A 15,258-nucleotide genomic window follows, 5' to 3' on the forward strand; every position below is an offset into this window, starting at 1 on the left:
TCTTCCTAATGTTTAGGTGGAATCTTCTTTCTTGTAGTTTGGATCCATTGCTCCGTGTCCGCTTCTCTGGAGCAGCAGAAAACAACCTTTCTCCCTCCTCTATGTGACATCCTTTTATATATTTGAACATGGCTATCATATCACCCCTTAACCTCCTCTTCTCCAGGCTAAACATGCCCAGCTCCCTTAGCCGTTCCTCATAAGGCATCGTTTCCAGGCCTTTGACCATTTTGGTTGCCCTCCTCTGGACACGTTCCAGTTGGTCAGTGTCCTTCTTGAACTGTGGTGCCCAGAACTGGACACAGTACTCCAGGTGAGGTCTGACCAGAGCAGAATACAGTGGCACTATTACTTCCCTTGATCTAGATGCTATACTCCTATTGATGCAGCCCAGAATTGCATTGGCTTTTTTAGCTGCCGCGTCACACTGTTGGCTCATGTCAAGTTTGTGGTCAACCAAGACTCCTAGATCCTTTTCCCATGTACTGCTCTCAAGCCAGGTGTCCCCCATCTTGTATTTGTGCCTCTCATTTTTTTTGCCCAAGTGCAATACTTTACATTTCTCCCTGTTCAAATTCATCTTGTTTGTTTTGGCCCAGTTCTCTAATCTGTCAAGGTCGTTTTGAAGTGTGATCCTGTCCTCTGGGGTGTTAGCCACCCCTCCCAGTTTGGTGTCATCTGCAAATTTGATCAGGATGCCCTTGAGTCCATCATCCAAGTCGTTGATAAAGATGTTGAATAAGACTGGGCCCAAGACCTGTGGCACCCCACTAGTCACTCTTCTCCAGGATGAAGAGGAACCATTGATGAGCACCCTTTGGGTTCGGTCAGTCAGCCAGTTACAAATCCACTGAGTGGTAGCATAGTCAAGACCACATTTTACCAGCTTCTTTACAAGAATATCATGGGGCACCTTGTCAAATGCCTTGCTGAAATCAAGGTAGGCTACATCCACTGCGTTCCCTTCATCTACCAGGCTTGTAATTCTGTCAAAAAATGAGATCAGGTTAGTCTGACATGACTTATTTTTCAGAAATCCATGCTGACTATTGGTGATCACAGCATTCCTTTCTAGGTGCTCACAGACTGTTTGCTTAATGATCTGCTCCAGAATCTTCCCTGGTATTGATGTCAGACTGACTGGGCGGTAATTATTTGGGTCCTCTCTTTTCCCCTTTTTGAAAATAGGGACAACATTTGCCCTCCTCCTTCGCCTGTTCTCCAGGAATTCTCAAAGATGACTGCCAGTGGTTCTGAGATCACATCTGCCAGTTCTTTTAATACTCTTGGATGCAGTTCATCTGGCCCTGGAGACTTGAATACATCTAAACTAGCCAAGTATTCTTGTACCATCTCCTTTGTTATTCTGGGCTGTGTTTCCTTTGCTGAATCATTTGCTCCAAATTCTTCAGGTCGGGCATTGTTTTCTTTATCGGAGAAGACTGAGGCAAAGAAGGCATTGAGGAGTTCAGCCCTTTCTGTGTCCCCTGTTTGCATTTCACCATCTTCTCCTCTGAGTGACCCCACTGTTTCTTTGTTCTTCCTTTTGCTACGAACATACCCATAAAAGCCTTTTTTGTTGCTTTTAACCTCTCTAGCAAGCCTGAGTTCATTCTGTGCTTTAGCTTTTCTGACTTTGTGTCTACACGTGCTGGCTATTTGTTTGAATTCCTCTTTGGTGGTTTCCCCCCTTTTCCATTTTTTGTACACATCCTTTTTAAATCTTAACTCAGTTAAAAGTTCTTTAGATAGCCACCCTGGCTTCTTTAGGCACCTTCCATGTTTCCGTCTCATTGGTATTGCCTGAAGTTGTGCTTTTACTATCTCCCTCTTAACAAACTCCCAGCCATCATGAACTCCCTTTCCTTTTAGTATTACTGTCCATGGGATCTCACCCAGCACTTCCCTAAGTTTTATGAAGTCGGCTTTCTTAAAGTCAAGAAATTGAGTCCTAGTATGCTTGGCTGCTCCTTTCCGCTGTATAGTAAACTTCAGAAGAGCATGATCACTCGCGCCTAATGATCCTTCCACTTCTACCCCACTAACCAGGTCATCAACATTGGTTAGGACCAGATCTAAAATGGCTGTTCCTCTTGTTGCTTCTCCCACTTTCTGGACAATGAAGTTGTCTGCAAGGCCAGTGAGGAATCTGTTTGACCTTATGCTCTTGGCTGAGTTTGACATCCAACAAATATCCGGGTAATTGAAGTCCCCCATTACTACTATCTCCCTTCCTTTTGCATGCTTGGCCATCTGTTCCAGGAAGGCATCATCTATGTCCTCCGTTTGGCTTGGGGATTTATAGTAAACTCCCACAATGAGGTCACTGTTATTCTTCTCTCCCTTAATTTTGACCCAAATGCTCTCACTTTGGCTTTGAGGTTCTAAATCTTGGATCTCTTCACAGGTATACACATCCCTGACATATAACGCCACTCCTCCTCCTTTCTTGTCTGGTCTGTTTCTCTGAAATAGATTGTATCCCCCCATTATTACATTCCAATTGTGGGACTCATCCCACCAGGTTTCAGTGATGCCTATTATGTCATATTTAGTTTGCTGTACCAAGAGCTCAAGCTCATCTTGTTTATTTCCCATGCTTTGCGCATTAGTGTACAGACATTGAAGTCCATTAATCATTCCCCCGTGTCTCTTATTTAAGGATTTTTTCCTTCCACCACTAGGTCTGCGTGCTGTTTGCTCCATTTGGTCTATGACATTTAGATGATCATCTTCATCAATTGATAGACTCCTACCTTCAGGAGCACTGTCTCCCTCCCCCACATTAGTCAGTTTAAAGCCCTCCTGATGAGGTTTCTGAGATTTTTGGCAAAAACATTTCTCCCAACCGTTGTGAGGTGCAGCCCATCGCTTGCCAGAAGTCCATCTTCAAGAAACTGCAGTCCGTGATCTAAGAATCCAAACCGTTCCTGTTTACACCATTTGCGAAGCCAGCTGTTCACTTCCACTATTTTTCCCTCTCTTCCTGGGCCACGTCGTTCAACTGGGAGGACAGATGAGATGACAATTTGTGCATTTAATTGCTTCAATTTCCTGCCGAGAGCCTCGTAGTCTCTTTTGATCTTCTGGAGGCTATTGCTTGCAGTGTCATTGGTTCCCACATGAACCAAGAGGAAGGGGTATTTGTCAGTGGGTTTTATGATTCCTTGCAGTCGTTCAGTTACATCTTGGATCTTAGCCCCGGGGAGACAGCACACTTCCCGAGACATCTTGTCAGGCCCACAGATCACTGCTTCTGTTCCCCTCAGTAGGGAATCCCCTATCACCACTACACGCCTCCTCGTAGGTTTGGTCGGGGTTCTTCCGTGAGCTGTCTGTTCCAAGGTCGCCTGCACATTCCCTGAGGACTGACTTTGCTGCTCGTCTTCATATACCTGATCGACTGTAATGAGGGAGAGATCCTCAAATGGAGTCTGCTCTTCGTCTTCCATGCTAGGGGAGAGGACCTCAAAGCGATTGTGTATTTCTAAACAATCAGAGCGAACCCTGGGCCTCCTACTTCTTTGAGTCACGTTTCTCCATATATCTGGCTCCTGTGTTGGTGAACTAGCCTCCTTCTCAGGGGAGTCCCCTGTCTCCTCCTTGGTGGAGACGGTGTGCTCTGTTGCTTCCAAGAAGAGCTCCAGCTCTCTAATTCTTTGGAGCATAGCTACACGTTCCTCCAGTTGCTGGACTTTGTCTTTTAAGAGGGCAATCAACATGCAATTGCTGCAGGTAAAGCTGCCTGCAACCTTTGGCAAGATGGCAAACATTGCGCAGGAACCGCAGGCGACTGCAGCTGTTCCCTCCCCCTCCATCTTGAGAACGTGTCGTTGGGGGTGGCTACAGCGGTCCTCCATCATAAAAAGCGTGAAGAGAGGACAAATAACTCCCCCCACAAAAAAAACCTAGGTCTCCCCCAACAAACGTTTGAGACTAGCTCCCCTAAATCTAAAAGATGGATCAAACTGCGCATGCCACTAGGCGTGCACCGCTGCCCTGCAAGCTCTGATAAGCTCCTCCCACAGCTAATCACCTGCCTCAACAGAAACCCTGCCCCCTCTGACCTTTGCACAGGGAGAGCAGCTAATCAGCCACAAAGAAACACACACACACAAGAAAACCCTTTTTGCTCCTTCTTCAACTGCTGCCCTGCAAGCTCTGATAAGCTCCTCCCACAGCTAATCACCTGCCTCAACAGAAACCCTGCCCCCTCTGACCTTTGCACAGGGAGAACAGCTAATCAGCCACAAAGAAACACACACACACAAGAAAACCCTTTTTGCTCCTTCTTCAACTGCTGCCCTGAAAGCTCTGATAAGCTCCTCCCACAGCTAATCACCTGCCTCAACAGAAACCCTGCCCCCTCTGACCTTTGCACAGGGAGAACAGCTAATCAGCCACAAAGAAACACACACACACAAGAAAACCCTTTTTGCTCCTTCTTCAACTGCTGCCCTGAAAGCTCTGATAAGCTCCTCCCACAGCTAATCACCTGCCTCAACAGAAACCCTGCCCCCTCTGACCTTTGCACAGGGAGAGCAGCTAATCAGCCACAAAGAAACACACACACACAAGAAAACCCTTTTTGCTCCTTCTTCAACTGCTGCCCTGCAAGCTCTGATAAGCTCCTCCCACAGCTAATCAGAGAAGAAGAAGAAAAAGGTAAAGGTAAAGGACCTCTGACAGTTAAGGCCAGTTGCGAACGACTTTAGGGTTGAGGCGCTCATCTCACTTTACTGGCCAAGGGAGCCAACGTTTGTCCACAGACAGTTTTTCCGGGTCATGTGGCCAGCAGGACTAAGCCACTTCTGGCGAAACCAGAGCAGTGCACGGAAACGCTGTTTACCTTCCCACCAGAGTGGTACCTATTTATCTACTTGCATTGGCGTGCTTTTGAACTGCTAGGTTGGCAGGAGCTGGGACTAAGCAACTGGAGCTCACCCCGTCGCAGGGATTCAAACTGCCAATCTTCTGATCGGAAAGCCCTAGGCTCAGTGGTTTAGACCACAGTGCCACCCGTGTCTCATAATTAGAGAAACCTTAGCCTAAATACATACAAAAAAATCAAGACTTTGCAATGCCCTGGTTTTCTTGAGGCAAGGAACTTACCTCCAAGTCAAAAGTAGATGACAACATAGAAAGCCAGGAGTATGATGCGAACTTTGGGAAGCATCTTGGAACTGGGAGGGTCCTGCTCACCACAGTGGAGCTCCAGGATACAGAGGAAGGAGTGCTGATCTCCTTTCACTTCCAATAGGATGGACAAGCTGCTTCTTATTGTTTCATTTGCAAGGCGGCTGCTCAGGGACCTCAGAGATCATTCTGTCCCTGTTCCTTGCTTAAATAGAGAGCACAATGGACCATGAAATCACAAACTGGCCATTCACATGCAGGACTGGACATCCCTGAGGGGGGTTTGACAAAATCCCAGCCAGTCCCAATCATGGGCGTGCCAGAGCGCACCCCCCCCCAGCCTGGCTGCTGTGGCAGATCACGCCCCCTGGCCTGGCCGCCATGGCAGAGTGTGCCTCCCAGCCTGGCCGCCAGGCCGGATCGCATCCCTGGCTGTGCCACCATGCCAGATTGCGCCCCCCTGGCCAGGTGTGATCACCCCACCCCTTTTTCGGGAGTCACGGGGGGCAGCATGCCATTACCCTGCACTCCTGCCTGGAGGAGGTAGGCAGGCAGGCAGGGGAGAGAATGGGAAAGAGCCAGGCGAACAAAAACAGAGGGGGGTGGGAGTGGGCGCCTCAGGCCCCATCCTGTCCCTCCCTATGGGCAGTTCACACTGCCCCAGGTGCCATAGAGGTTTTCTCCACCACTGACTGGACTTATACAGTGTCATGTGAGTTGGACTCAAACAGGGACAGTATAAGATGTTAAGCAAGAAAAGTGGGGAGAGAGAATTTGCACGTGTGCTTTATTGGTTATGGTTGTCCCAGTGATTTTAAAAAACCCTACAGTATAGCCCATAGTCCAAGTAATGGTTGCCCACACTTGTAGTAGAACCAACCAGCCCTTGAGTGGTGAGGGGGGCAGCATTAGGTCAGGGGTGCCTTTTACTGCCCTGAATTCTCCCCATCACCCAGATTTCCTCCTTCCTGGTTTCACAGCCTGTGAATGATGTCAGTGGAGAACATATTGGAATCAGGAGGATTGTGTTGCCGCAGCAGAACTCCAGGATGCAGAAGGAGGAGCACTCATCTACACTCACTCCCAGCACGATGGACAAGCTTCTTCCTTTTATTGCATTGACAACATGACTGCACAGGCACCTTGAGGATAATTTTGTCCTTCTTCCTTGCATGGGTGAAGAGAGTTGTGGGCTCTGAAATCACAAACTGGTCACTCACATAGAGTACATAGGTGAAGATTGGGCTGATGGGTTGCGATGTGCATGTGACTAAAACAGGGCTTGTACAGGGTGTATCCCTGTTCTAGAAAGAAATGCTTATCTTATCTCGAGCCACAATGTTCTTGGAGATACTGTATTACATTCTCATCCAGTAAGACAGACAAGCTGCTTCTTATTATCTCATTGAGGACATGGCTGCACCAGCAGCTCAAGGGTCATTATGCCTCTACTCGTTGCATGGACAGTGAGTCTAATGGGCTATGAAATCACAAACTGTCTGTGTATGTACAGTGGGTTGAGACACAGCCTGATTAGGCTCATCCGGAGTGAACCTCAGTTGTCAGAGGCTGGGGGGCTGGTCATGCAGTGGGAGTGGAAAGGAGACCTTGCATCTTGTCTGAGCCACCTCCTGCTCTTCTTCCACGAGGTATCTTCTGCAGGACAGGAAGGCTTGCACCATTGGGGATGACAATGACAGGATGTCATCTCAGCCTGTTCTCCTCAGCATCGCTCACCACTCACTTATGTTCATTGCTCCCAGTCTGTTCAGCCATTCTGCCACTCACGGCAGCACATTTACTCCAGCTCTGACTCCTGTTGCAGAGTGTGGGAAGGAAGCCAGGGAAGGTGGTGGCAGCAGGAGTGCAGGATGAAAGAGGATCAAAGAGAATACAGCGTGGTCCAATCAGCCCACTTGTGGACGAAATGAGCAGCTGTGATACATACAGCCCCACAATCATGAGTATATATAATAATGATTAATTCATGAATCATATTTTAAATGAATTATAGCAGTCCAAAACTGATCCCACTAAAGTTTATAAATTATTCCCATATATACCAGTAATTTGGGATAAAAGCATCCCCCCTCCCATATAAAAACATCCCCCCTCCATTGCTATCTTGCAACTGAATGTTATCTGTAAACTTTGGCAGTACCCAAACATTCAGAGGAGGGGGAACTATGACTAAATTTTAGGTACTGCTTGAGAATATTTATGGAAACCTATTTACTGATATTTTATCTGTCTATCTATTGAGCAGATCACATGAGAATTCAGCTATCAAGCTGAGGATTTGGGTACCTGGCTGACAACATGTCATCTGCACAGAGCGCCCGTTTGCTACCAAGTCAGGTCATGTATTAATTGACAAAGCCCTGGACAACTTAGGTTCAAGGTACCTTAAGGACTGCCTGAACGCTTGTGGACACATGGTCCACCAATAAGGTTGTCTTGTAGTTTGAGAGACAGAGAGATTTGTGCATCTGAAGAACTCTACTCCCAGAATTCCTTGTGCACATGCAGGAGCAGCAGGAAGGGAAAGCTGGTGAGAGGAACAAAGCACCATAACAATAAGGGACAGTGGAGGCTGTGCTACTAGTGTTTCTGTTAGCGCTGCTCTCCTCTACCCATGTGTCCCCAGTGTCTTCCCCACATCTGTTCTGGAGGGTTAATGGGAGTGGAGATGCAAAACACATTGGGCAGTAGCGCAGAAAGAGGAGAGAAAGTGTTGTTGCACAGGCATAAATCTTTGCATTAATGGGATGATTTTGCTGGATCTAAACCCTATGATTGACTGAATGGTGACTTCTTCACATATTATGCCAGCTTTTGTGCATTCATTGCTATGCACTGAATTTCACCAGAGAGTTTTTGCACACAGCTGCAACAGATGGAATTAAGTATTTAGATAGATTCCCCCCTCCCCCATGGTTTATTTTATTTTACAACTTAAAAGAGAGAGAATGGAGTTTGTGGGTGAAGTCAAACCTCTGTGTTAGCAGCACTGAAGTGACCTCCTTGGGGGGCAAGCCTGGGCAGTGTATATGGAGGTCCTGGGCTGCTCATATGAGAAGACCCCCATCTCAGCCTTACTGATGTGGTCCAAAGGAGAGCAGAGCAATATGTTTGGCACCAGTTTGGCTGCAGGAGTTGCCAGAAGGATGCGTAAAAGACACTATCCAACCATCTTAGGGACTCAACTCTGGATTTGTGCAGGGTTTACTCCTTAGTCTTTTCTTCTCCCCACAATATCTTACAAGGCAGCAGATGTTTAGGATCAGAGTGATTAGCACATCTATGGGGTGATTTATGTGCATGAAGGAAATGAACTCCTTCTCATGTCCAGTTTCTTCAAGGAATCCTTTCATATGCATCTGCTTGGCCTTGTTTCTCTCTGCTCTTAGCCAAGTGTGCTTTTTGTCAGCTCCCCCATGACAGCAGCTCAAATAGCACAGGCAATATGCATGGTACTGTAGAATGTGATGCCCTATGGACCATACGGACTATAGATCATATAGTCCGTATGGTGAGGGCATTGCTGGTGAACAGATAGACAAATATTGTTTGCTTTCATAACCAAACTGATAGGTTTTTGCCTATCAGCTAGGTCAGGCATAGGCAAACTCCGGCCCTCCAGCTGTTTTGGGACTACAACTCCCATCATCCCTAGCTAACAGGACCAGTGGTCAGGGATGATGGGACTTGTAGTCCTCAAACTTCTGGAGGGATGGAGTTTGCGTATGCTGGAGCTAGGTACACAAAGCTCCTTTCATTAATATTAGGAAGTTGCATTCAGTCCTCGACACCACTCCAAAAAGGACAATAAACAGAGTACACAAAGCACATTGTACTTATTTAAATGGTACAGTTGGAAAGCAGAATAATCCAGCCTGACCAGTGACCAGTTTCTGTCTGTCCCCATAAAATGTACCTCCACTATCATTTTCATCTGCTGTAAGAAGTGTACTGTTGCAAAAGTGTACGCTTACCAATAGACCACATTAATTGGCAGCCCAAGAACTAGAAAGTTCATATCAGGTCAGTGGACGGCCAACCTGACTACTTGGTTGATTTATCAGGGTGCAAAAGCACTGTGCAAAAATTTTCTAAGAAAAAATTCAGCTGCCCACCCCCCCAGATTTTGGAGCTCTGGGTTACCAGATCTTGTTTCCAAGATGAAGCTACTTTAGAAGGCAGAGCAAAATGTGGCCCTCATTTCCTTACTACCCTGTTCAATAGAGGCTGCTACACAGTTGGACTGGGAGGGCAGAAGGCAAGGAGACAGCTAATGGAGCCAGAGTCAGCGACAGGCAGACTTGCACCCTGATTGGCTGGAAGAGATTGTTGGGACAGTTCCCTATCCACCCAAATAGATCAGCCTCGGCTTATGTCATTTATAGGCTGTGAAACCAGGAAGGTTTTGGGTGATGGGGAGAAATAATAATTCAGGGCAGTAAAAGTCACCCCTGACCTAATGCTGTCACTATCACCCCACTCAAGGGCTGGTTGGTTCTGCTACAGGTGTGGGGAACCATTATTTGGACTATGGACTATACTGTAGTGTTTTGTTTTGTTTTTAAGTCAGCCACTGAGACAACCATAACCAATAAAGCACACATGCTAATTCTCTCCCCCCCCTCCCCACTTTTCTTGCTTAACACCTTCGTCTTTTTCACTGTTAGTTTTTTATTATGTCTAATTTATTTATTGAAAATCAAGTTATTTTATTTATGGCTTTTGACACCCGAGATGATTGACACCCGAGTGATCTGATTGAACTGTTTTTAATTCTGAATTTCAAGCTGTTGTAACCCACCCTGGGTCCTGCTGCTGAGGGGCAGAGATTAGGAAGGAGAGGGCGTCAGGAGGTAACCCATTTTGATAATTGCTTTCTTCCGTTTCATTTTTCATCTGTGAGTATTTGCTTTTCCTTAAGTAGCTAATGAAAACAGCTTTAAATTTCCTCAGTTTACTGTTTACAGTGGCCGCTTGTAATTGTTTCATAGTGTTCATTTTTATACAATGATACAGAATTTCCCTTCAGTGGCCTTACAGCACATCATCATTGAGTGTTTTAGCCTCACCAGAAGGTGTCCTTAACCTATTGTGATTATTGAATAAACCAATTGGTAAGAACTTTTCTTTGTTTTTCTCGGCTTCTTTGCTGCCACCATGAGAGGGATCTGATTCCCCGAAGCCTAATAAAGGCTGAGTTTCCAGATCCTTTATCACCTTGGTTGCCCTCCTCTGCACATGTCCCAGCTTGTCAACAACCTTCAATTGTGGTGCCCAGAATTGGTGGCAGTATTCTAGGGGTGGTCAGACCAAGGCAGATGTCTATATCTATATAGTATTTCCATGGCCTGGGACAGATTAGCTCATGTTATCAGTTGCTAATGATCAACAGTGGGAGGCAGCGACTGCCTCCATGTTATGCTCCCAGAGGCATCTGCTTGGCCACAATGGGAAACAGAATACTGAACTAGATATTCATTTTCTTTCTGATCCAGTAGGGATCTTCTGACATTAATAAGACCAGCTGTCACTCTTCACAGCTTAGTCCAAAATAAAGATGTCAATGAAAAATTGGCTTTCTCTTGGGCTATTTTTATTTTGGAATGTGAATTCCAGGAGATCTCTTACTAGTTGGGCTCCCTTTTATGGCACAGAATAATATTTTGTGACAAAAGAACATCATACTGACTTTAAAGAACATAAGAACATTAAATGCATACTTTATGAAACACGCGTTGATCCATGTAAATGACTGTTGGAAACTCAATTCATCTGTATGCTATATCCTACAATTTTTCAACTTTAATTACATACATATATGAAAAGTGCTAACTGCTTCTGTGGGTCCTCTGTTGTGATGCCAAAATAAGAGGACGTGGCTAACATGTTTAGCTATGTTGGAAATCTTCCATTGGCTAGTTTTACCTCATTTATAATCTGTCATTGCAGAAATCAAGGCCTATTGAAGGCTTTGATTCTTCGCAACATTTGTACTCAACATGGATATGCTTGGTCACCTGCAGTTTGGTATCACATGCTTCTTTTGGCCCACAGCCAACATATGTCCAGATTAGTTCCCCCTCTAAAATGAGCCAGAAAAAGAAGAGGAAAAGATGCAGTGAGCCACTTTAGTCATATTAACTATCCAGAGTATAACACAGTCCAGTTTCTTTGTCCTCAACACAGATCAGGCATGAACACAGAGAACAGTGAATCTAAAGAATGAGGGTGAGGTTTCTTACCTTCATAGGCATTGGCTATATTGCAGCTTTCCAGTTCAGGGTCAGCTATGCAAATCCGGTCAGAGCCTTCAACTCCAATACATCCTTCTTCAGTCACTGTGCAGTCCCGACATAGCAAAGGATATGCTCCAAAAGACAATTTTTCACAATTAAGCACATTCCAAACTACTGCTCAAACTCACACTGAATTGTGCATTCTGTGCAATAATTTTCTCACAGCACAACTTTTTACTGTTTGGGCTATTTGGTGACGAATTTGAAGAACCATCAGCCTACAGATAGCACAGTTGGTTCAAACATGGTGCTGATAAGGTCAAGGTCACAGGTTCGATACCAAAATGAGACAGCTACATAGTCCTCCATTGCAGGGGATTGGACTAGATGATCCTCAGGGTCCCTCCCAATTCTATGATTCAATAATTTATTATGACTGCTTCCTCTGCCCCACATTTATGATTGAGTTCTGTAGCTTCACAATGATATGTATGTTGTGTCATCCCCCCTATTTCCAATGTTTCAGAATAAATGTTTTTAAGCATCCAAAACAGCACCATTGAAAACGAGGCATCAGGAACCACCCAAAGTACAGGAAGGGGTCACATAATCATGTGAAGAGAGGGATAAATAGAAGAGAAGTATGGGGAGAGATTGGGACGCGGGTGGCGCTGTGGGTTAAACCACAGAGCCTAGGACTTGCCGATCAGAAGGTCGGCGGTTCGAATCCCTGCAACAGGGTGAGCTCCTGTTGCTCAGTCCCTGCTCCTGCCAACCTAGCAGTTCGAAAGCACATCAAAGTGCAAGTAGATAAATAGGTACCGCTCCGGTGGGAAGGTAAACAGCGTTTCTGTGTGCTGCTCTGGTTCGCCAGAAGCGGCTTAGTCATGCTGGCCACATGACCCGGAAGCTGTACGCTGGCTCCCTCGGCCAGTAAAGCGAGATGAGCGCCGCAACCCCAGATTCGGTCATGACTGGACCTAATGGTCAGGGGTCCCTTTACCTTTTATAGGGAGAGATTAATTGTGGTGGGGTTCCAGCCCCATGAGGAACACGTATGTCCAGTGGTTGCAGAATACTAACTAGGTGGGGAGTGGAGGAAGAGGGGCAAGGGAAGTATTTTGGAGGAGCATGTGGCTGGCTGTCAGAAACATTGAGCAGGAGTGCTCTACACTGCAACATTTCCTTAAAGACCCCACATGTTTATTCTAATTGATAATGTGCCCTAAGATCACCTTCACTCTTCCTTATGTAGCCTGGTGTTTCCTTGTCTGATCTCCTGAAATCCACCACTGCAATATGAAATCCAGGCATCCAGAACCCTGAGCCATGGAGGCTGGGGAGGCAGCCTGGCTTTTTTTTAAACCCTCATAAATATAGTAAGAAGATATTTGGATTTTCTTTTTATGTTAGAACATATCAAAATTGCCCCTTCCTTTAAAAAGAAAGAAAGAAAAAGAACTGCTCTTATCTATTTTTTGACATGTAGATCCATTGCCAGCCAAGTCCAACTGCCACTAAAGGTTGTTTTCTGCATGTTACACTCGAGTGAAAACCCTTCTCCGATCCCTTGTCAATGGACCTTACCTCCAGATGTGAGGAGGAGAAAGGCAGATATTGCAAGGAGCAGGATCTGATTCTTCGGGGCCATCTTGGAATCAAGAGGGTTCTGTGGTCACAGCACAGCTCAAGTCACACTGGCTTTCAGCAAACTGGAGAAGAGGCTTCCTTTTATCCCCATGAAGAGACATCTCCAAAAGAATCCAAGAGAACATCATGTCCTCTGAAGAGGCTCAAAGAGACTGCAGTGTGGTCCTATCAGCCCACTTGTGGACAAAATAAGAAGCTGTAATAGATACAACCCCACAATTATAAGTGCATTTACGTGTATATAATTAACTATGAATCCTATTTTTAAATTAATTTCAATTAATTATAGCAGGGGTGAGCAAACTTTTTCAGCTTGGGGCCAGCCCACTGTCCCTCAGACCTTGTGGGGGGCCGGACTGTATTTTGGAAAAAAATATGAACAAATTCCTATGCCCCGCAAATAACCCAGAGATGCATTTTAAATAAAAATGCACATTCTACTCATGTAAAAACACGCTGATTCCTGGACCGTCCACGGGCCGGATTTAGAAAGTAATTGGGCCACTCTCATCCATTTTTTTGACATGTCGATCCATTGCCAGCCAAGCCAAGCCAAGGAATTGCACAAGGTTTGCTTTCTGCAGGTTACACTCGAGTGAAAATTCTTCCCTCTTCCCTCGTCAGTCAATCTGACCTCCAGGTTTGAGGAGGAGCAAGACACAGATTGTAAGAAGCAGGATCTGATTGTTTGGAGTCATATTGGAATCAGGAGGGTTCTGGGTCAAAGCAAATCCCGAATCAGCAAACTGGATCAAGCGCCTTCTTTAATCCTACTGATGACACATCTCAACAAGAACCCAAGACAACATCATGTCCACTTAGGATGATCAAAGGAAAAGGGGGAGTGGTGTGACAAGCAATCATTATCAGCCCACTTACGGAAAAAAGAATATATAATTGTGGGGATACAACACCACCATTATAATCATTAACCATATACAGTGGTACCTCGGGTTAAGAACTTCATTCGTTCTGGAGGTCCATTCTTAACCTGAAACTGTTCTTAACCTGAGGTACCACTTTAGCTAATGGAGCCTCCCACTGCTGCCGCTGCGCGATTTCTGTTCTCATCCTGAAGCAAAGTTCTTAACCCAAGGTACTAGTTCTGGGTTAGCGGAGTCTGTAACCTGAAGCGTCTGTAACCTGAAGCGTCTGTAACCTAAAGTGTCTTTAACCAGAGGTACCACTGTATAATAATTAATTCATGAATGCTCATTTTAAATGAACTTGAATGAAATATATCAGTTGATATCTAATCCAGAACTGATTCTAATAGAGTTTACATATAATACCCCCATTTCATTAAAACACACACACACATTGTGACACATCTGAATGGGATCGGCTCACGTGGACAAAAGAAGCCATGGCATGGGCCTTCACCAAAATGGAGTAGGTGCTTCCTCCCCGCCCCCATATGATGGCATACCTCAACCAAAATCCAAGAGAACATCATGTCCCCTTAGGAGGAGAGAAGATAAATGAGGGAGGGCCAATAAATCAGGCCTTTCATGGTTTTTTAAATTAATGAATTAGAGTCATTAATATCTAATCCAGAGTTGATAAATAACATGGTGCCCTTTGAATTCTCATAATGGGAGAAGCTAATCAGGTTCTTAGCCAGAGGCCTGTCACCCACCCCACTTGCTCACTGATCCTTTTATATTCGGGGATGCCAGGGATTGAACATGTGATGTTCTGTATGCAACACACATAGTGGGGTGATCACTCATAAACATTATGCCAGTGTGTTGTGCACCCTTGAGACAATGGAAATAAATTCATTTTCAGTCATAGAATCCTAAACTCAAATCAGGCATGGATTTTGCTTCCCTTATCCTTTCTGTACAATGCTGAACAGAAGATAAAACAGATTGGGTGGAAAGAGGTTTTGACATTTAATCTGAAGTGTATGTAACTATTGCTCCCCCCCCCCTCCACTCATTTGCACTGACCATCCCAGATGGGAAGCAAATTAGGAAAACTGCAGGCAAAAGGAATCTGCCAAATGTGACACTACAGGGAAGTCTTAATGCAATTGTACATTGCCTTTTGAGCAGTGCTTTATCAGTGCGCTGTGTGCATGCCTGATCCAGAATTAATTTTATAAGCACTCTTAAATGTTTTTTAAGTACTCTGACTTCTTCCCTTAGATTCCTTTATATTCCCTGCATCGATTCCCAAGTCCACATCCCCTCCAGATTGCACAACTCTC

The 15,258-nt window shown here is 45.3% G+C and overlaps 1 protein-coding gene and 1 long non-coding RNA gene across 3 annotated transcripts in view; both read right to left on the bottom strand.

Moving 5' to 3' along the window:
• Positions 1-13,081, bottom strand: part of LOC308472938 (uncharacterized protein) — a 48,339-nt gene extending 35,258 nt beyond the window's left edge. Inside the window, exon 1 of one of the 2 annotated variants that reach the window (XM_080998233.1) lies at positions 12,981-13,081. In XM_080998233.1, coding sequence (XP_080854359.1) covers positions 12,981-13,044 — 64 coding nt within the window. In that variant the 5' untranslated portion in view covers positions 13,045-13,081. The remainder of the gene's footprint in view (positions 1-12,980) is intronic. The other variant, XM_080998231.1, reaches the window with a different exon arrangement.
• LOC308472947 lies at positions 10,729-11,530 on the bottom strand. The gene is made up of 2 exons (XR_013983805.1): positions 11,400-11,530; positions 10,729-11,239 (listed from the first exon to the last, which is right to left on the bottom strand). It is a non-coding gene; the product is annotated as an uncharacterized lncRNA (long non-coding RNA).
• Positions 13,082-15,258: the final 2,177 nt, after the last annotated feature.

This window comes from Podarcis pityusensis, assembly GCF_964106645.2.
Source record: "Podarcis pityusensis genome assembly, chromosome: 3".
Classification (NCBI taxonomy): Eukaryota; Metazoa; Chordata; class Lepidosauria; order Squamata; family Lacertidae; genus Podarcis; species Podarcis pityusensis.